The sequence below is a fragment of the Caloenas nicobarica genome, chromosome 3, assembly GCF_036013445.1.
Source record: "Caloenas nicobarica isolate bCalNic1 chromosome 3, bCalNic1.hap1, whole genome shotgun sequence".
Lineage (NCBI taxonomy): Eukaryota > Metazoa > Chordata > Aves > Columbiformes > Columbidae > Caloenas > Caloenas nicobarica.
The window spans coordinates 89,791,638-89,815,138 of NC_088247.1; the positions used below are offsets into that span (position 1 = coordinate 89,791,638).

At 41.9% G+C, this 23,501-nt stretch overlaps 1 protein-coding gene across 1 annotated transcript; it reads right to left on the minus strand.

Moving 5' to 3' along the window:
- Positions 1-433: 433 nt before the first annotated feature.
- Positions 434-23,501, minus strand: KCNK17 (potassium two pore domain channel subfamily K member 17). The gene is made up of 5 exons (XM_065632246.1): positions 23,283-23,501; positions 11,819-11,933; positions 2,422-2,588; positions 1,671-1,839; positions 434-726 (listed from the first exon to the last, which is right to left on the minus strand). Exons 1-5 carry the CDS (start codon positions 23,499-23,501, stop codon positions 434-436), a joined length of 963 nt encoding a protein of 320 aa, XP_065488318.1.

Below are 23,501 nucleotides of genomic sequence, written 5' to 3' on the forward strand. Positions count from 1 at the left end.
TGGCTTTAAATAGTGCTTTTGACCAAGTCATTAGCAACAAGCAATTTGTTTTCTGCATTAAATGGCACTTGCTTTTCTAGCTGTGGTATTTTCAAAATGCCATAAGTACAAATAGATGCTACAAGAACTTGGCATGCAAAAAAAAAAAGGACAAGAGCTAGTACATATGGATGTCAAAGTTTACCTCATATATTGAGGTGGGAGGGTAGGTAATATCTTCATAAATCTACTTTTGGCAAAGAGTCTCATTGGTAATTCTTGGTGGTGCTGCAAATGAAACATGTCATTGCTCAATTTGGAATAGAAGCATTTCAAGCTCAGTAAGCTTTCACCCCATGTGAATGTCAGGGCAGCTCCATTACCACATTTCTAAGTGGTGCATCTCTGGTACACTAAAACCTAAGAGACATTAAGGGTGTGGGGTTTTTTGCCCCTAGAGTGCTTCTGTTGGAGCTGTGTAGGTGTGAGATTCATCTGGTCCTTTTGTTTTTGTGTCTTTGTCATTGCAGTTCTCCACATCATGAAGTCCTGTCATACTATTTTTGTTGCTATCCATTAAGTCTTCTGCCATCTCTGTTGTCTTGTTGCACTGACAGAAGTCAGTGGAGCTCTCTAGAAAGTTGATGCAAAATTTGATAACCAGTGCTAGCCAGGCCATCCCAAAGAGGATCCAGAGAGAGATTACATTCTTGTACCAGGCTGGATAGGTGCGGTCTGGGTTCATTCCTGCAAAAAATTTCTAGATTGGATCAAGAGTGCCTCAAAGGAGACATTGCATGTAAAACAAAGACAGTGGAAATATGACTGAGTATTAGTGATTTCTATATAAAATGTATGTCATCTACTTAGTATGTGAACATATGTTGTAAGCAAGTATGTTTCATGACATGTCAGCAAAAGCCTAAAACTCCCTAAGAATTGTAAAGATTACCCATAAGAAAGAAAAATAAATCCCAAATTATAGACAAGTCTTAAGGTAACTGCCACTAAGTTATCTAAGCATCAAACAAGCACTATGAAGAAAATAAAGAATCCGTAAGGTGCTTTAGTCTTTCTGCCTCCCAGGGATTCAAGGGCACATGTGTTTCTATAATCAATTTGTTTTTAATGAGAAAGTATTTATCAACAAGGTGTGTCCTGTGTTTCAGCAAATGCATCAGGCGTGGGTCCAAACCCATTTCCTCTGGCAAAGGTTTTTGGCAACCAAGACTGGGCTGTGCCCGGTGCCTGACAGTCTACACCTAAGCAACTTATGCTGCCTTTTAGAAGGCAGTTGTCTGGGGTTTTGACAGAGGAAATGGTCACTGTCTGTAAATGGTGATGCAGAACAGCATCTGATTAAAATTAATCACTGCTGACACACTCAGATCAGAGTCTGCTGTAATAAAACATGTAGCACTGCAGTCTGGTGTTGTAGTCAATTCAAGGGACAGATCACCTGAGTGGCTGGAAGATTACTCATTGACTGGGAAACTATTTCTTCTTCCACAGGTGGCATTGCTATCTCAGAAATCATGTCTTCTCTAACCTGTCAAATGCCTACCACAACATATTTATCATCAGGTCTGCGGATTCCTAGTGGTGTAAAATTGCCAACTTGGGAGCTTCATACACCACATATTTGGCTTTGATGTTTAGTAGGTGAAAGCAATGAAACGTGAACGACTCACCAATCACATAATCTCCAAACCCTATAGTGCTGAGGGTGATGAAGGAATAGTAGAAGCCTTCTTCATAAGACCAGCCTTCTTTGTCAGAGAACAACAAGGGAGGTAGCAAGAGGAACAATAACAAGCCAGTTACCAGTGCGCAGGTCTTAATCAGGAAGGAAACTTTTTTCTAGTAAAACAGAAAAGAAAAAAAGAAAAGAGAAAGAAAACCACAACACTGTCACAAGAAGGGTGGCAGGGAAAATCCAGCTCAGTTTCTGGTTGAAGATGATGCTGGACTCCTTTAAAAAAAACCAAACACAAACATTCACAACCTTCCATTAGAATAAATGGTGTCAGTCAACACAAACTGAGCATCACCTTCATGAGTCCTAAATTCACGACAGTTTAAAGCCTATTCCACAAACATTCTCACATAACTTAGATGTGCAATTCTAACTACGACTGATGATAAACAGACCAGATATTCTAGGACTGTGCATGGCTCTAAGGCTCTGGCACTCGCATCGCTGTAGGGGAAGCCATTCATCATAGAAGTTCCCTCAATTAATAAACAACCTTATCTGACACCTCATAAGGCTGTCATAAACTAAATTTATTTGCTTCCAGTTATTCCTGAGTATTACTGCCTTTTTGGCCAAGTAGGTAGGGAGGCTGTCCTTGTTAGTCAGAGCATCCCAAATATACCGGACAACGCGCTTTCCGTCTTTCCTGAACTTGAGAGCGAAGCATATTTGTGCACATTGCTCACCTGCCAGCGAAACACCTCCTCTAGGTGATGAGCACAATGCTGAACCCCCAACAGCATCAGCTGCCCGATTTCATTCAGGAGGAGAAGGTTCAAAGGTATCCCAAAGAGTGCAAACAAGATGCAGAAGATTCGACCAGGCACAGTGCTTGGGCTCAGGTTCCCATAGCCTAGGCAGGAAAGGAATTAAGTGTTAAATCTGAAATATTCTCTGCTTGCCCTCCTACCCTGGAGGGGTGAACCTCCATCTTCTACAAAAGTTAGATGACAAGGTCACTGCTCCAGAAGGACCTTTTTTTATAAATAACTGTAAGTTAGATCCATTGTTTGTCATATCCTATTGTAGGCTGGAAAATAACATTTCTTTCCCTGCCAATTTTGTTTAGTTCCTTTTCCATTTACCAGTGAATTTCCTCTCCCCTACCCACTGTCCTGGCTGGGGAGATCTGACGTAAATGCAAAACTTCCGTTTAGTTCAGTTTTTGAAAGCATTGTTGGCACAGGGTATGCTGGTAAATGATCCTGCGTGGATGTCAGATGGTCTCTGAATCATAACAACAGTGTTTGAATTATACCAACATTTTTCTATCTTTGTCCCATAGGACTAATGAACTTAACACTGACTCCTTGCTTACGCTCCTCTTTTGTGCCACAAGTACCAAGTACACTTTATGCTTAAATTGTCAAAATATTCATCTAGAGTCAAACCACAATAAATTATATCTAACCTGAGTAAAACACTCCAGTTTAGACCTAAAGAACAGAAGAAGAAAAATGTTGAGCACTTTTTTCTTATTGTATGAATTGGTCTAATAAAAGGTACTGCCCTGCAAGCATAGCCTTTCTTGTATCCTTAGACCATCATGGCTTCAACATCACTGCTGCAATATTTGTCTTAAAAATGTCCTGTAAATTTGCAGACTTGGACTTCTGTAATTTCAAGGGGTTTCTGCCACAGGAAAGTCAGACAACTTTATTTCACAGGTTGCTTTTTAAGACAGGAAAAGAAATAGCACATGATGACCATTTCAACTGTGATTGAACCACACTTGGCCTATGGCCTTGACTACATTTCAAAAAAAATCACCTGTACTCATTAGGTTTATGTCTGTCCATATACAAGATTGACATAACCTGGCAAAGCTTATCTTTTCACCACAAATAATGCTATCGGTATATGCACATATGCTATCATTATATGCAAGTAATGCATCATTCTATGATGATTTTATCCCCTCCCAGCAACACCCAACTGTTGTCACAGTGCAAGCGCAGAGGAGCTCCCACCACTAACACCTTGCTACCTTGTTTGCCAGTGGTGTAGCCCCAGGGCAAACGAGCAGCCCCCAGGAGAGAGAGATCCAAGGGCTGGGCTCTGTCCATGAAATCAGTGCAAACATCCCTGGTTGCCTAGATGGACCCCCATTCCTTCACCAACCTCTGTCCCACAACAGCTGCAGTAAACTACTAAACAAACAATGCAGAAAGTTGTGCGCCTATGAACTTGGGCTATCTACACATTCTGTGCCAAGTTTTGTGCTGACAGAAAAAAAATCTTTTGCCATGGACAGCTCTGCAAACAGTTAATTGTGCACATGCACCAGCAAACTACCCCCAGAAAAAGGTCTGGCAGTAAACTGTTTCACAGTATGTATACAGACTGTCCTTTCATTCTCATTACTACCCCCACAAATTCAAAATTTTACTATCTGGAGGACTTTCCCTCTAATAATTTTAGCCTTGAATGACTTGTGAGCACCTAAGTTTAATGTATGCGGCAACACACAGTACACCTCCAAAGCAATACTCCAGCAGCTTGTCCCTGGGAAGGGGTTGAGCATCCCCTGGAGAGAACGGGATGCTGTTCAAAACAACTAGGTTGTTTTGAAATACACTCAAAGGGGCTAAATTGAGACTGTACAGCAGTCCTAATTCCAGTACCATGTTCTTCACTTATGAGGAGCTCCATGATGTTTACACACTTTCCCTCCCCTGACACATGTAAGTGCTGACTTCTGCCAGCTTTCTCCATCTCTAGACTAACAGATGTGATAAGAAACATGCAGGCAAGTACATCTGGTAGATGATCCCATATAAGTGAATTTAAAGGATATGCGCCTAGTGTGATGTGTTTCACACTGTCTATGCCACATTTCAGTGTGTTGGTTCCAGTTTTTGTCTTTTATGGAATTAGAGAATTTTGTGGGCTGGTTTGGACCCAAGACAAAGAGCTGGGGGACATTTAGTGTAAGACTGGGGTCTGAACATGAGTCACATACATTTATGGCCAACTATTCCCAAGGTGTATTTTTCCTCCTTCTTCTTCTTTCCCACATATATATATATATATATATAATATATATAGTTTAAAAATACTGCAATGGCTCAGGCAGTTCTTTTTTACCATAGATTTCCAGGTTATCCAGTCTCTGGAGAAAGCCATCAGATAAGAGAGGAAGAAAGGTCCATGATCTCAGGTCACTGTGTGAAGCACAGCAGCCTTCAGGATTTTGGGGACCTCACCGAGTGCTGACAGAAGAAAATCTAAGCTTAAGCTGTACATTACATTCAATTTAGAGCAGCAAATTCAATCATGTAACAAAGTCCAATGTGTACAGTAAGCCCAGCACAGCAAACACCAGTTCTACTTTGCATATGATTTATCTGGCTCCCTTTTCCCTTGGGCTCAGCAGCTCAAGACAATTTCCTGAAGACTTGGTGAGCAGTTGCTGTAAATAAGCCAAAAAGCCATGTCCCATTAGCTTTTTATACAGGATACAAAGTTTGATCAAACAGCACAAGATTCTTTAGATTATGCAAAAAGGCTAACAATTTGTGTCTGGCTGATAACACACCCCTGCCTTTGGACTAGAAAAAATGCCAACCCAGTTGTGTATAAGCCTCAATTGTTATAAAACCTCAAGCAGGAACGAGTAAATGGGACTTACCTCTCCAGTAAACGGAATGAGGGTAATCGGTGTATTACACCGTTTGGGGCTATACAATAGAAGAACTGAACAAAATTCAAAGACTAAACCAAACTACACTAGCAGCTGTGTCGCATCCCTCAATAAGCCTGCTACTGGGATGACACCTGGTACATACCTGCACCAAGACACAGAGGGACAGTCACCAAAAACTACATAGATGTCAAAGTGTGTTTTCAGTGAAGCAGCTGGATTAAATCCTTGTATAGCTTCTCTCATTTTGAAATAAAGTTCAGTGTAATTTCATCTTCCTTATTAGAAGCAAAATAAGAGTGGTTTTATTTCTAAATGTTCATACCCACATGCTTTAACTCACATGCTTCTGTGACACATACTTAGTAAGTTCAGGTTTGTTTTCTTGCTTGCCCATTACATTCCTGTACAGAAGGGATTTGGAGGCTCTGCAAGCTTGCTAAGAGGAGGAGACTGATGAGTGATTAACTGATTATAGTAAATGATCTCTTCATTCATGAGCCAGTATCCTACTTGCAGTGCCCTGGTTCAGCTGAGGTAACTGTGACTTCCTGCAACCCACAATGGGAGGTTTATTTGGCTCCTGTTCTCACTGCCCGGACATGAAAAAGTATTTTAAGCAAAAAATGCTTAGAATTAAAAAAAAAAGTGTCTTTCATAGGCTGAAAAACATCTGCAAATTCACCAAATAATTTCAGCTATGGGGAAAAAAAACACCCCAAAACCACACACACACACGCCCCACAACGATAAAACAGAATTAAAAAAAAATCCCACCCGTGGAGGACTACGGTGGGTCCATGGATTCCCTGACGGAGGGCATGGGAACAGAGATCAGCCTTGAAGACATTAAGGCCTACCCATGAGAAAAATAGAAGTAAAGGAGTATCCAGAGATATTAAGGTGTACCTGTGAGAGAGAAGGGAGTAGAAGAGTAACATTGATGATAGCAAAATTAGCCAGTGAGATGCTGCTGCTGTAACTTGTAACCAATAGTGAAGAGACACATGAATTGGTAAAACTGTATAAAAATGCACTTGTGGCAATAAATGGCATCTACTGCTTTCATCCTGGAAGAACTTGGTCTATGTCGTTTGTCCGTCTCAACCACAACACCCGCTCCTTCCCCCCGTCAAGTTCGAGAAAGGCTCTCTTCTCTAACTGGTAACTTTGTCAGGAGTGTGAGCATTCAAACACATTTTGAGAGATTTGGTTTAATTCTTTCTCTTACCAGAGTTGCTACAAGCCATCACTTCCCACAGGAATGACCTAATCCCAAATTTTGAGAATGTTCTTGTTGACAGTATTTTGCTCTGAACACCCAGGCACTCAGCAAAGCCTGGGAGCCAGTTGTCTCACCTAACACATGAGTGCCTGATCCACAGGACCACTGGGCAGTTCAACAAGGGGTGCCAGTGCCAGAATTACTTTGTTTTGCGTTACACATTTAAATACTTGAAGATGCTCGACTTGGCAGTTGGGGTGATCTCCAGTGACCCACAATCCTGTTCTCCCAGGCACAGGAGGAAACTGCACACTGCCCTCCTGCATCCCCAGGGAGCTCATGAACCACTGAGCTGCTCCCACTACCAGCTCCTCCTCTAACGCTTTTCAGAATATCTAAACTTTTCTTTTGCTTGTGGTCCTTAGAAGTAGCCTAAATGTTTTAATCTGGGCTAAACAAAAGTTTCTGCTCATGATTAATTTAAATGCTGCATTCAGGAAAAAAAAAAAAAAACAAATTCAGTTTAGATGGAAAAAGTATCTTCTTACGATTCAGCAAACAAAGTGGCAAAAAAAAAAAAACAACCCCAAAACACAAACGAATTGATTAGTCACACAGCCTTAAGATATGTTTGTGGGGTTTCCGAAAATGTGGGCATGGGCCCAGCTTAGCTAGAACATGTCCCTGATAAAGCTCCCAGTAACCTGGTCTGACCTCATAGCTGACTGCTTAAGCAGAAGCTTGCACGAGAGACCTTCTGAGGTCCCAGAAAACCTGAATCATCCCATGATACTTAACAAGCATTAGGATTTTCAAAGGTCATTTGGTAGCACCTACATTCAACTGAACATCAGCAAGTCTGTAGTTCCTGTCCTCCCTCTCTCACACTTTTGAATGTCTCCATGAGCACCAAACAAATGAACACCCTTGGCTTCTCAAGCTTCTTGTGAAGTTTCACATTATATCCAGCAAGTCTGCTCTAAGTGCAAGAACATTTATCAGTTGAACACTGAACTCAAAACATCTGCTATGGGATGTCACAGTCATTTCCAATTCATCTGTCCATGAAGCATGACTTTGCCAAGGCCTCCCAATTGTGGTAGAGACAGAAACAGGACTTCACAGCGCCAGTATTTGCACTGGCATCTCAGCTTTATGAATAGAACAAACTAAACAATTTTATTTTAAAAACTAGTAGTGAAAGAATCTCAGGGAAGTCTTATACAGGGAAGCTCACTGGAACTCTGGCAGGTTGAACCAGGGTGTATGTGGGAGATGCCTAGCACTATTCATTTTAGGTGGTGCTATGATGAAGTAGAGACCAATAACTAAGGCTAGTAGGCTGAAAAACTTGTTTGAACAATGATTTACAGCCGTAGCCCTATGAAATTCCAGACAACAAAGTTTAGTTGCACACTTGTTCAGTGAGTGAAAGACCAGAAAAATGCTTGACATGAGTACTGCAGTCTTCCTCTATTTGTTATATATGTACTGTGTATCCACTGGAAGCCGTGTAGTGGGCTTAGTCTCAACAGGATGAAACGGCATGCAGTCAGGAAAGCGGACAGTTTGCCAGTGCTCAGGAGACAGTTCAGAAAATGTTGCTGTGAGTGCTATCCCCACATTCACCGGTGACCTCCCACAGACCCTTATGCCATGTCCCACTTGGCCAAGCTCTTCCGTTCTTCACTGTGAGACGGTTTACTTGCTTTTACTACTCTTTTCTATGTTTTAAAAAGGGCCTTTGAAATTCATACAAACGAGTACTTAGCTTTGCCACTAGAAAATGGGAAAGTAGCACTAGGTTATGGCATCCACCCACTCAAGATACAAGGGGACGTTCAGGCTAGAGAGGACGATACTCTTTCGTTAGCCCTTACTACCCTGGTCTTGCCACGAATCCTTCCCTAGCACCTTCTCCTGGAATTACACCACCCTGTGGTAGTTTGACTTTAGGAACTTCCATCTTGTGCCCCAACTCTGAACTTGCTTTGACCTCTGCCCTGCTAGTCCAGACTAACTAGGAGGAGAGTAAACATTGAAAGGAGAGACTTTGTGTTGGCGAGGGATAAAGATGTCCGAGATAAAATCAGCTCTAACTTAGTTTCTCTTTCTTTAATCATGTTTAGTACTAAAACTCTAAAGGAACTCTGAAGATGATTCTTCAAGACATTGAAGAGAGAGGGCTCCTATGGAAACATCTTCAGAAAATGAGATAACATACAAGATCTGGGATGACATGACATGTAAAAGACAGCAGTGAAGAAAGCACAGAAGGATAACAGTGGAGAGAAGGTATCAACAGAAGGCCAGGGCTGCCCATCCCACATAATCAGGAGTTATGAATACAGTTTCGTTAAAATTATGAGATTGGCCAAAGACTACATAGGCTTTGAGGCACTTCTTTAAAGAAGATATTTTAGTTCACTCACATCTGTTCTTTAAAACTTTGGCATTAGGGTACCAAGTGCATCCAAGCCTGCAAGTTAGAATGTTGCTTTTTAAGCAAAATTTGCATACTGCTTTTAATCGCTAGTTGATATAGATGAAGCTCATTTAAATGCAAGATAGGCACAGCACAGAAGATACTGCAACAGGAGACATGAAGATTCAAACTGTGTCAGTGGGGAAAGAAAATAATACTCCTCAGTTGGTGTTAATGGACAAAGAAGCTGATGCCCCTCCCTGTACCCCAGTAAGAGTGAGCTCTGGTGAGCACCTGAGAAACACACCAGGCTTTCTGAGAGGGTAACCATCTGCACCTAAAGCAAAAAACAGAAGCTGACAGAGTAGAAAGAGCATCTCATAAAGGAAAATGATTAAGATAAAAGTGATAATGGATTTGATGGGTGGACTTTTTGGTGGCTAAGGAACTGGCTGGATGGTCACACCCAGGGAGTAGTGGCCAATGGCACAACATCTGGATGGACACTAGTAACAAGTGATGTCCCTCAGGGGTCCATACTGAGACCAGTACTGTTTAATATCTTCATCAATGACATACAGTGGGATCAAGTGCACCCTCAGCAAGTTTGTGGATGACACCAAGCTGAGTAGTGCAGTTGACAAGCCTGAGGGATGGGATACCATCCAGAGGAACCTAGACAAGCTTGAGAAGCAGGCCCATGTGTACCTCCTGAGGTTCAACAAGGCCAAGTGCAACGTCCTGCAGCTGGGTCAGGGCAACCCCCAATATCAATACAGGCTGAAGGATAAAGGGATTGAGAGCATCCCTGCTGAGAAGGACTTGGGGCTACTGGTGGACGACAGATTTGACATGAGCTGGCAACGTGCACTTGCAGCCCGGAAGGCCAATTGTATCTTGGGCTGCATCAAAATGAGTATGGCCAGCAGGCTGAGGGATGTGATTCTGCCCCTCTGCTCTGGTGAGACCCCACCTGGCATGCTGCATCCAGCTCTGGAGCCCTCAGTACAGGAAGGACATGGACCTGTTGGAGAGGGGCCAGATGAGGCCACCAAGATGATCAGAGGGCTGGAACACCCCTCCTATAAGGACAAGCTGAGAGACTAGGGGTTGTTCAGCCTAGATAGAGAAGGCTCTGGGGAGACCTTGTTGCAGCCTTTCAGTACTTGAAAGGAGCCTATAGGAAGGATGGGCACAGACTTTTTACAAGGGCATGTTATGACAGCAGAAGTGGTAATGGTTTTAAACTAAAAGGGAGATTCAGGCCAGACAAAAGAAGAAATTTTTTACAATGAGGGTGCTGAAACACTGGCACAGGTTGCCCAGAGAGGTGGTAGAAACATCCCTGGAAACATCCAAGGCCAGGCTGGACAGGGCTCTGAGCAACCTGATCTAGTTGAAGATGTCCCTGCTTATTGCAGGGGGGTTGGACTAGATGACCTTTGAAGGTCCCTTCCAACTCAAACTATTCTATCATTCTATGACTCTTCCTCAGTGCAGTTAACTTAAACTGGTTGCGGTAAAGCAGAGTCACTCTGACAGCTCAGAAACTAATCAGGATTAACTACAGAGGCAAGCAAAGCAGCTCTGAGCAGATGCTGCTTTGTGCCAGAGGCTGGAAGAAGCTGCCCAGGCTCTATGCTGGAAACACACGGCCTGTGTAGCCCTGTCTAATGGGCCTCCACTGCCATCATCTGGTACAACCCTGTACCTGTTAGTACAACACACCAAACAGAATCCCCAACCAGAACACATGTGCAAAAGAAAAAGGCAGAAAGATGTACTGAGTCACAGGAAGGTTTGGGGTTTTTGCCCCCCATCATGCAGAAGTACCATCTCTCCAAGCTCTTGTTTGGGGGCTTAATGTTCTGAAGTCAAGGTATCTGCAATAACTACCAGAAATCAAAAGAATATTCTACCTGGGTGCACAAAGAAAATTTGCAGTACTTGAAATTGAAGAGAGCTGACAGATTCAACACAAATCGGGAAACCTGCGAGGGGTGGTGTGGTTTTTTTTTTCCCTTTAATTCAATCACCATCTCTCCACATACTCTCCACCCATGTTTTTTATAATACTAGGCTCCACAGTAAAAAAGAGGTCAGAGGAAGTTATTAATTGTTTTGGGGACTGGGGAGATGCGCTGATAATAATTAATAGAACCTACCTTAAGTAACACTGTACCTAAATGCATTTTATTGTTTCCATTCCCCCCGCCCCCATTTCCCTCATTCCTTCATTGCTTTGCATTACTCATTTGCTGAAACCTGACTCAACCAAATTGTTTCATTTATCAAATTACCAAACTTTCACCTAAACAAGCAGGTCCTTATCCAATACAGGTAATAATAAAAAGCAATAATTTATAAATACAGCCTCCAAAAATTCAACAGCCAATATTAAAAGTTTTTCAAATTCCTTCCCTCTCCTTGTTAAAGGAAAAGCTTATTTCAATGCACAATTCACTTCAGACCTCTCAGAGAGAGCACTGGCCTTGGGAAAGTACAGGCAGTGCAGTGCCATGAAGTGACACGTGTTCAGGCCCCAAAAACTGCATAATTTAGTAGGGTTATGTACTGAGCTAATTATCCCTGTATCTATTAGTTAGAGATTATTATTGTGCTGGTACTGACAAAGCATTTCTAGGGCTAGGTTCATGGGTGCTTGCTTGTTGCATGAGATAGACAAAGTACATGAAGCCCCATAGGGCTGGAGCAGCATCTGATAGTGCAGGTCCTCATCCCCATTCCTTTCCCACCTATAAGGTAGCTCTGCAAGCAGGGAACTCTTACCAATGGTTGTTATTGCAGAGATGGAGAAGAAGAAAGACCCACTGAAGTCCCACCTGCCCAGGCTAGTGGTGTTTCCCTGGAGGGTTATGCCACTCTTGTAGGCTTGGATGATACCCTGCAAAGAGAGAATAATGTGAGATCCCACAAACCCTTTTATGGCAAGTTCATGTGACTGGCATTTCCAGTGCCAACTGGTAAAGTTGCAAACTATTAATGCAACTACTGACTCTGTTGTTTCCTTTTAATAGGGAATATCCTGTGCCTTAGAGATCAAAGAGCTGAGAGATCAGAAAAGCTAAAAAAACCCAGCCTATTGGTTCTAACAAAAGACTAAAAGAATATATACAGAAAAAAAAGAAATATGCATATGGTAGATCATACAGGTAAATGTGGAAGAGACTGGAGGGCAAGAACTACCTAGACAAAGCCTAGCCACAGAGACTGCCCTACGACATATTCATTAGGGGAAAAAAAAAAGTAGTGTTTCCAGATGGGATACTCTAATTGCAGAAGTCTCAGAGCAACAAATATACACGCACATGTAAATTATACAGATCCCTTGCTTATACTGGGGAGGAATGTATATGGTGTGATATAGGAGATGGAATCTATGCAGGATGGCCAGTCTACTAGTATCGAGCAATATTTCCCACATCAGGACTATAAATATATGATCAGATTAGCATGATGCCCAATGCTGTTCAATGCATCAGGCACTCAGAAGTCACTATGCTGAAGTGTGCAGAATTATGCCAAATTAAGACACCAGAAGTCTTAAGTGTCCACATCTGACTGTACCTTCTCATGCCAATAAAGTTAACAACATTGCACTGAGTTCTGTCCAATACAACATTAATCACAGCATGTACACTGAACATTTCACAGCCACTGACCAAGAATCCTTGAATGCAAAGTATAACCAAAAACATATAAAATTCATCACCTGAGAAAGACATGCAGATACCCAAAAATACTATCACTATCCTAGCAGTAAGGCTGCTGATAAAGCTGTCACCATTGAAAATAAAAGGAATCTCTCAGGTTAGATTTCCATCAGCTGTAGTTTTTACAAAGAAGTTGTAGTTTATACAACCATCAAGCAAAGCAACACTTCAAGCCTGCAAAGCAAGGAAGCTTTGTCCCATTTTACTGATGTAAAATGCTTTAAGCGATTTATATAATACTGTAAAGGGCTGCAAATTAAAAACTATTTCCAGAGACTCAAGCAGCAACTTAACTACAAGGACCATTATATCTTTTCTCCTGTGATACCAGTTCTCACACTAAGAGCAAGGAGCAGCTCAGAGATCATCACATTTTTCAAAGTAAGAAACACTGTTTGATAGTTGCATTCTCAGAAATATCTTCATTCACTCATAACTCAAGGCAATTTAAACCACTCAGGGTCACATTATAATCTATTAAAGTCTGACAACATGCATTCTCTGCATAAGTCAGAGCAGAGCGCTCTTGTTCTGAAAAGGGCTAGGGACCAGATGCTATATTACATTATGCTTCCTTCTGTGAATCGTTGCTACAATTTGAGTGAGGCATCTCACAGAAAGAATTACTATGCAGCATAAGTGACATGGAAGAATTAAGGCCCTCCCTGCTCCCCACCCCAAAAAAACCCAAACAACACAACAACCAAATATCCAACACAACAAAGAAAAGGTTGTATTAGGAAGCCTCCAGCAGGATTTGTTTTGAATAGTTTGTGTGTAATTTCCTCCTACCCACCCTGCTCCTTCCAGGGCTGCACTGGGGTTTGTCAGTTTGTATGGGATGCAGGTTCTGACCTTTCTCTGTTCTTGATCTCTAACAATACTTGACCTCAGGTTTAAGAAGTGTATGAAGTTCTGCAGACCATGGCCTAGTCAGGAATCACAGTCCCCATGACCATAAAATAACTCCCAAACTAAACCACGTAGCAGGGGAGACACTGGCAATTTATACAGATGACCTGTATTTTTTTCCCCCTTCAGAAACTAGTGGTTAAATTTGAAAACAAAAAGCTTGTTGTTCGCTCCAACCTTCCTTCTGTAGCCTGTGATCTCTGCAGTTCCAAGTAGTTAGTCTTGAACACATACACACCTTCTGGAATGGCAACAGTACAGCTCTCAAATTCATTATCAACTTGATCAGACAGACTCAAAAACCTATACATGCAGCACATTTGTCGTCCATCCTCCTGCCTAATGTCCTGCTGACACAAGCTCAGCAGTTGGCAACATTACACACAACATCAAGTTTTTAAGTCCAGGAACACTTAAGCACCAGAGAGGCTTTTAAGAAATTGTGGCTGAATCGGCCCAAAGAAATGGTAATTTCTTCATTCAGAAAGGGGAAACATGCAGCCCGCACAAGACATCACATGAGAAGCAAACAGCAATAACCAGGTCATTAGATGTTTAATTTCACATCATTGCACCACTTCTTCATGGTTTAGGACCAAGAGACAGAGCAGCTGTGAGCACTCATGCTCTGCAGTGATTTACACCAGTGCAGCATCTCAGAGTCGTCATCTTAACTTCCCCTGAGGTGCTGCTACTGCCAGGAAACACAGTGTTTGTCTTCCAAGTCTGCAGATAGGCTGAAGTATTTGCACCAAACAGCATTATGATCCCACATTCATCTCAACAAGGAGGAAGGTACCATGTAACTATTACTCATTGGCAAAGAGCAAGCGCTAAGCTTGCAGTGTGACAGCTGTTCTCTGCTTCTGGAATTGAGGCACTTCACATGTTTGTAGTAAGTCTTCAAGAGCCTCAGGAATAAGCCTCCAGCTAAGCATTTTCTTGTTAAATCTTGTTATCAAACATCCAGACAGCATCATTAACCATTAGGCCCACTGTGCCTGTCACAGTCCAATACAGGGATCACCAAATACTTATGCAAATCAAAGCCACTTCAATAAACAGATGCTCCCAGGAGTAACATCAAGTCCATTATGTCAGGAAGAAAGAGCTACTGATGCCATCCTTAAATAAGAGGATCCATAGAGGGTAGAGATAAGTATACCGGCTTTTTTTTAGATATAAAATGTTATTATAGTATCTGGAATCAGCCTTTGACACAGTGACAACAACGACAGAAAATTAAAGATTGATTCTTCTGAGAATAGAACTAATGGAGCTTTCCCTCCTACAGATGCACCCACAGAGAAGGATTCATGAAAGAGAAATCCACAGATAGCTATTAATACATAGAAAATACTTCTGGCACAGGAAGTCATTGGATAGATCTCAGTGTATACTTGCCCTAATTTAATATGTTCCTCTAGACTTCTGTTTTTCGCTAGTGCTTTTTTTCATATAAAAACTAAGTGGTTTATAATTTTTGTTAGAACACAGGAAAAAAGCCAGCTAATAAACACTAACAGAACTGCTGAATTCTCCCTGCTTTTCCCATTGAAGGGGCACCAATGTCTCTGCTGCTGATTTGAAAAAAAACCAAACACAAAAAAAACCCCACCACCAACACAAGTCAAAACACAACACACTGAAGTATATTTTTGGCCTGTGTGGATCACCTGCTTGGTTCACTGAGCCTGCCTTTCTGAGAACCAGAGACATTTTTTCATTTTGCTTCACACCAGTTTAAGGTGAAATCCAAGGGGTTTTCCTTTTTCTCTTAACTAGGCTAGCAATTTATACAGCATCTGCTCCAAAACCTGATTCATGAAAAGTAGAAGTAGCATCTCAAACCCAGTGTTTAAAAGCAGGTATCTGTCTGATCTAAGACCCCAGTCAATATCACCAACCGCTCAAACCCGATGGATCTTGAAATTGCAGAGCCTGAGCTTGATATTTTGGGGAACTTGAAAGGTTATGTGTGCAACTCAGAGAGGAACAGGAAGGAAACAGGTCGGTGGTTAAAACAATCAAAAAGAAACAGAACTCAGTTCTGCTTTAGCTTCTACTGACAGACAAGCTACACAACATTTTAAAAAGTTTCACTTCTCTGCACTTACTTCTCCCCACCAAAAGTGGTAACAATTTACAGTTCACAGAGACTACTACATCTTTACCTGACAACACTTATAATTTTAAACTGCAGATAAGTTTCTATGGAAACTATTGTAACTGCTGTAAGATTTATAAAGTAGGATATTTCAGATTCTTAGGCACTCATAAGTCAAGAAAACTTTATTTGCAGGTTGTCACATTTTCTCATCAAGAAGGCTGTTCTGTTTCTCAATAGCACCAAGCAAAGCTACTTGCATGGTCAAATATAACTGGTGATTGAAAAACCAGCATGACTTCTATTCAAAGCAGTCTATTTAAATGTAGATGTCTGATCCGTTAATATTCTGACAGAATATGCTTCAGAACACCTAAATTTGGCTTCCAGTGCTGTTTCACTCAGTCATGAACCCTGAAGTTTCAGTTAACAACATGATAAACTAAAGCTTGCAAATGCTCACTTTATATCATTATATCCGAGTACAAATCAAAGCCCAGTTTTGTGTGTCCCTCTACAGGGAATTCCATCCTTTAATTCAGTTCACTGGTAACTCCATAAGGAAGTTGTGGATTTCTGCTGACTTGCTTTTCTAACATATCTCTGACTTACCAAACTTATTGAATGGCAGCAATAGGAATCCAGCTGTTTTCTTCTTTCTCTTCTACTATCAATTAATATAACAATTGCTGGTTCTTCCTGCAGAAGTGTTCAGACAATTTTGTCCCAGTTTCCTTACTGGAATTAAGACAAATGACACACCCACAGCCTGCTTGCCTTTTAGCCCTTCACAGCTCTGGGGCTCTACTTCCACAAATGATTGGAATCCTGGAAAAGTTTCACCCATCTACACAGCTTTGCATCAACAAAAATCAATGTAGTTACAGTCATATTAGCAAAAATTAAACCACATGTCTGAACTACACTTTCAAAAGATCTCTTTTGTTGATATTGTCTAGTTAAAAAAAACAAACACCACACACAAACCCAAAGCAAACAAAAACCCCAAACACACACACAGCCAAACATACACACACACACAAAAAAAGGAGTGAGGTTGCTGGTTCTATCAGGACACTCACTTAAGTATGCAGAAGCTTAATACAGACTCAGCCTACAGAGTGTTCAGTTCCCTCTTGACATTTGAGAGTTACATCTTTTTCTTCCCTACAAAATGTAGGTTTATTCTTTTCTATGTGCTGTGGAGTCACTCTATCCTTCAGCCTTACCCGTACGACTTTTTTTTCCATTTACCATGTGTGCTGTGTTACCAGTTCTGGGCAACTGGAAGTTTTCTCAGCTTGAACATGCATCCTCTTTTCTAAACCCCTTTTAGCACACAGGAGCCCCTCTGCAGCCAGCTCATGGCTTCAGCACAGCTTCTCATCACCAGCTGCTCCCTCATATCAATTAAAAATTTAGTCTTTCACCTCTGCACTGAGTCACAACTGCATGTGACTAGGGTACAGCTTTCAAAAAAAGGCATTTAAGACTAGCAATAAGGGATGAATGCATGTGTATATGTAAAGTGAGACACTACTTTCCTTGCAGTCTCTAGTACCTTCAGAACACTATCCTTCTCTTTCCTCCTATAATATTTACAACAACAACAACAAACCTCTATATAAATCATTAATCAGACCAATTATAATCTATCTGCCCCCACCACCCCAACAACAGTGAGATATAAAGTGAAAAGAGGGAAGCGAAGCCCTGGAAGATGACATTACCAATGATTTCCACAAGAATTGCTGACTTCCAAGCTCAAAATTTCTTATTTCTGGAAAAAGAGACAAACCACTTTTTTTCCTGGAGCAAACTATTATAGGAGTCACATGAATGACCCTTTTATTAATCACAGCTCCAGTCACTGCTGTTGCCCTGTGCTTCAGAACTATGGCATTTTGGCCAGAGTTCACAGTAACCTTGAGATATCTATGTAGGCAAAAGTAGTATTTCATAATTGTATTTGAAAGCAGTTCTCAAGGAAGGCAAAAAGTATGCAAATGGACTGGAGTCAACTAAACTTAATTCCCCAGTTTAGTTGAAGTTTATGTGTTCATACATAAAAAAATCAACTTTTCCAGCGAGTGTGTGTCTTCCTCATTTCAGACACTTCCTCTCCTCATCCTTGTAATCTATCAATGAGGGAAATGATGTGTTCCCAAGGCACCAAACTACCATTTAGATTAATGAGAAAATATCAAGTCACAAAGCTTTTGCCCTGGAAAGTCTGTGCAACGTTGGTATATAAACATTCATTCAGGTCTCACAGAATACCAGCTGTAAATCAGAAGAAAACAGTTAACATTAACCTTGGTCTCAGATTTCAAGGATAAAGGTCAATTAACCTAAAAAATAATTAATAGATTACAAACCACACCTTTCCCAGCCATTAGCTCTGATCCCCTGTCCTTGCCTGAACTAGAAACTTACCTTAATTCTCAACAAAAGAAGAGCAGGCACAAGGTACATTATGAATTCAGTGGAATCCAGCTGTTTTCTTAACTTCATGTCACTTGAAAAATCCAACACCTGATCAAGTAACTGCCCCCCTCCTCCCCCAGCCATGTTTGCTAATATAATTGGTACTAGCTCCTCTAAGTGAACCCTATGGGCAAAAGCACTTTTACTTTGCAGCTGGGTCTGCACTACAGTTTCTAGAATTCAGCTAGACTTACTCTTCAACAGAAAGGGAGCAAGAGATTTGGTGAAGTACAGTAACGATGCAACTGATGCTACCCTAAACCATTAGCACTTTTTCTGGAAATTAAGCTTTTATATCAAGGAAGAATCTGTGGCCTGACTGAGAAAAAGCATTGCTGAATCCAATCGCTTTCCAAGCCCTAATGATACAAGTAATTTGAGAGCTGGGCTGAAACACATCTATGCCCACTGCCAAAGGTGTACTCTAACAGGCTATCACAAGCACAGAATGCACATTCTGGCTGAAGTAGCCATAGTGCTTCTTAATAGGTCCAGAGAACAACAAACTGGCTATGATAAGAAGGCAACTGGGAAGAACAATTATGGGGGATCAACCCTCTTTTACCCATGACACACCAATGGATATTTAACTAAAGTAGGTTCTATACAGATGTCAGTGCTGCACAACACCAAGAGGCAGTCCTGTTCCTTAAAGTCTCTTATCACCAACAGGTGATCTCTGATGCTCACCCCTTAATAGTCACTCACTGCTGCAACATCTGTGGGCAAGATGCTTTCAGTAAACCATATTTGCAGGGTTGTATTTCCCGACAGCTGGCACAAATCTCTGCCGGTTCAGTGCCAGTGCAAGCCAAGGTATTGATGAGGATCTTTCAGTCACATGGGATCTCATTACTCTTTTAAACATGAACTACACCTCTGCGTAGCTCTAGCTGTTGACTCTGTAGATAACAGCATCTAGATCCACCTGTGGCCTTTTAGTTTACAGCCTGCAATTTTAGAGTCTGGTCCTTTTCACTATACCTTAAATCTTGCTAGACAAAAAACCAAAATTTATTCCATTTATCTCAGTTTTCATTTTTTGCTTCCCAGTTTATTTCAGTAACTGGGTTTAAATAGCATTATGCATCTACAATAATAGAAAGTGGATAGAACAATATAGTAAATACAGAAAAACAGCTGTATTAGGGAATATATATAAACAACAACAAAAAAGCTTATAGCAAAAAAGGGTAGCAGGAAAAGGATGTCATGGTAATAGTCTAACACAGAAAAATGCACTGGTCCAAGCCCAGCCGGACAATCACCTGACTAAAGCGACACTGAAAAACACAGCAGCTATAGCTACACTGATACCTCTAACCACTGAAAATGATGCAGGAAAAGGAGCGAGTTTGGAGGACAGCTCAGATGGAGCAGAGCTTTATATACACTCACTCGAGGCAGTAAAACTGGAAGTGCATCATGCTGGGTAGCATGTCCAGGTGCTCCCCACTCCCAAAAGGTCAGAGCAGGTCTCTGCTCTAAGAGATATGCCAGTGCAGGAAAGTAGCTGAGTCCAACTACTGTTCTTCACTGTACTGAGGGTGTTTTGCCTCAAACCTGCTTTATCACTGCACTCGTCTCCATCTCCTGCAAGTCTTATCATTGAGAGCTTCCTTTGATGTGACTTCACAGCAAGTAGTTCTGGCATGTGAAGACCACCACAATATTTATAATAAAAAGCCAGATATTCTTTGCGTGTTGCCTAATGGCTCTTGAGGAATGGTTTGCTCTCAATCTTTTTCCTCCTGAACATGTGTTCATGTCATAGACTGTAAACAATGTCAGAAAAATAACCTAGGGCTAGACAGGTAAGCAAAAACAGAGTACATCTTCCTTGAATAGTTAACAGATGCACAGTAGAGGGACATGTGGCCAGAGTCCTTCTGTTGTCCCCTATGCTGCCCTTGTTCTAAGCACAAATAACAAATGCCAAGAAAAATACAAATCTGTCTTCTGCATACACATACACACGAGTATGTATGTATAAACACACAAGCATGCATTTTTTGTTTGCTCACACATAAAGCATTCCCATATACTACCCTCAACTATTTAGGAAACATGCAACTATTCAGCATCCTGCAGAGGAAGAGCTGGCCAGTCACTCCAGGAAAACAACCAACCAACCGCAAAACAAACAAAAAACCACCCCCCCCCCCCCCCCCCAAAAAAAAAAGCCAAACAAAACAAAATAAAGACCAAACAAAAAAAAAAATCCCAAAACCACAAACACACACCAGCTGTGGGAAGCTGGGACCCACCACTACAAATGTCACACACTTTCTAACACTTTCTCTTCTGCTGTTCAGTTTTCATTGTTGGTCTGTTATTCCCCACCTCCTTCTTTTGTTAACTAGAAGACTGCTTCTTCCCTGGAAGGATTCGAGCCATAGAAATTACTGAATGAGAATTCACAGGTCCAGCTACCGCAACATGGTCTGTTTGCCTTTGCCTTTCCTCCTGCCCAGCCTCACACCATGCTCTTGGGTGAGCTCCTCAAAGCAGGAGCTTTCTATTGCTCTTCATCTTCACAGAGGCTGAAACAGTGGATTTCCACTCCCAGTTGGTAACTAGGAACTAAGTAATAAACAGGTTGTAAAATGATGTTTGTACATTGCTTAGTAAACTGGGATTTTATTCCATATTGGCCCCTATACAAAATAAACAGTTTAGAATTATCTAGGATGAAAGAGCTGTAAGAAAGCTATGAGGAATTGCCAGTAATGTCAAAGCAATTAAAATTCACACATTGCTTTATGTTTTCACAAACACTCTTTTATAGGTCTTCCATAATAAGCAAATAATCAGCTGCGTATCTAGAATACAAGTTTGTTATCTTTAGAGGGCTACTGATGACACTACCTGATAAACTGTGTGCAATTTACTGCAATAACCATTTACTGCACAAAAGAACCATCTCATCTTTTGAGCACACTTACAGTATCCAAGCAATTGGCCCATAGGAAATTAAAAAAGAGTGTAGGAAAGAAGAAATCATGTGGATTATCTGTTTAAGATTAATTTATCACTCTGAAAGTTAAAAATAACACACAAAGCCATTCAAACTCAGCCTATGGTTTCTCAAAGGATGAAGGCACACACAGACACTCTGCAAAACAAAATGAAACTTCTTTGTAACTTCCTCATCTAGGGCTTGCTCAGGTCACAACTACAGACTCACACAGCATATTATAATAGTGTCTGCTCTAAAGGGATTTGGCCAGCTGTCCTATTCCCTTAACTACTAGACAGTATCAAGAGTTAGTTGGGGTCAACCTACAGTAAAACAAACCACCAAAATGAAATTACAAAGATCTTTCTACCTGCTCAGTTGTTATTATCATCTTTTCTCCATTACTGTCATTCATCAAGTGAAACCCTCTCAACCCCAGGACAAGAGCCATGCCTGGCACTCACTGATCAATGGACCAGTGCTGAATGAAGCTCAGCTCAAACCTGCCCTTATGAAGTGCCAGACTGGTCTTCTCCGATGTATTTCTCACTTCTCTCTGACTATTTATATTCCACATGTAGCACAGTACACAACACACTCTTTAAAGGAGAGTAGATAGCACAGTAGCTTAGACGGGTCCCAATTCATATAGTATGTTCAATGTACTACCAACTGCCACACAGAATTTACCACCTAGAAAGTTAAGGGATGGGAGCCTGACATAGGTTATCAGCATAATTTGGTCTGCTGGAGCCTTATTGAAACTGCTGATAAGATTATGTACTTGGTGGTCTCGGTGTTTTTCATCCTGCTGAAAAAAACAAACACCACACACGTTCCCCAAACCAAACAACAAACCAACCCAAAAAAACACAAAACACAACAAACAGCCACCACACACAGAAAACAGCCAACCAAACCAACACACCAAACCTGGAAAGACTTTTCCAAGTCCCTCTTAAGTCCTTTAAACTTTGGGGGTTGCTACTACAGTTTCAGTCACTAAACACTGCCTTTACAAACACAAAACAAACAACAACAACCCACAAAACAAATAACCCACCTCCTGCCCACACGCACCCCCTTACTGTAAGTTTTCTTGGTCTGGTAACATCTATTTGAGGCAGACCGACTAAACCAAGCCATACGTATTCAACCACAAGCACCTACTGACCTAGAATGATTTGGGTAAATATTCAGGTCACTTCAATTTTGTAGGTTTTTCTTTTTTCAGAAAAGAGTTGAGAGAAAACCCATTTATCCACTTTGCTCATGTCTGTGTCATAGAATGCATCCACTTGGACTTTGATAAGATTGCATTTAGTCCTGCTTTACATTTTGCAACCATTCTGCAAATATCTTCAGAAACATTTAAGAGTATCTTAAGTTGTGTTACCAGGATTTTCTGTTTCCTTTTAAATAAAAAGTAGAAAACTGCAAAAATTTGACACTAGTATAAACGCCAATTAAACTTACCACGACAAAGCCTTGCTATTAGAATTTACCACTCATAACATGCCGTAGGCTATAATTCATTCTTACTAAGTTCAACAGCGAAGCAAATCCACCTGCAACTAAACCCAGGTAAATTATCACATAATGGGAAACTCTGCCACCACCCTCCTTCAGGACGCACCGCTTAAAAACTCGCGAATGCCTCAGCTTGTGGGAGGACAGAGGAGAACAAGAAAAACTCTTTATCAACAGAAGAAAACACGGCCGCAACACGTGGTGATAAGCTCAGCAAAGCCCAGCTTATCGGCGGCACAGCACAACGCGGCGCTACACGCTGCTGCTCCGAGGCAGCTGCCCACGGGGCGAACGCTTTTTCCACGCCGTGAGCAGCTTCTGCGCGGCGTGTCCGTAGATACGGACAGGAAAAGACTTTTTTTTCTTTTTTTAAAAAAAGAAGATTACTGGCGGGCAGAAAGCCGGGTCGCTGCTGTTACCAGCCCACAGTCCACCTCGGGACGAAGGCAGCGCCTGCCCCGGCAGCTCCCAGCCGGGCCGGTGCTTCGCTCCGCCGCTGCCGGGCCGGCAGAACCCCGGGCTCACCTCGATGAGCCGCTGCAGGTCGGGCCCCCGCAGGCAGGTGTGGTTGGCCAGCAGCTCCCAGTGCTGCTGGAGGAGCTGCTGGGCTGCCTGCACCTCGGCCGGCCGCTCCAGCGCCTGCAGCACGCCGGCGCCCAGCCCCACATAGCCCACGTAGAGCACCAGCAGCACCGGCACCCCCCAGCGCCACCGACGCTGCTGCCGCCGCCGCGCCGCCACCAT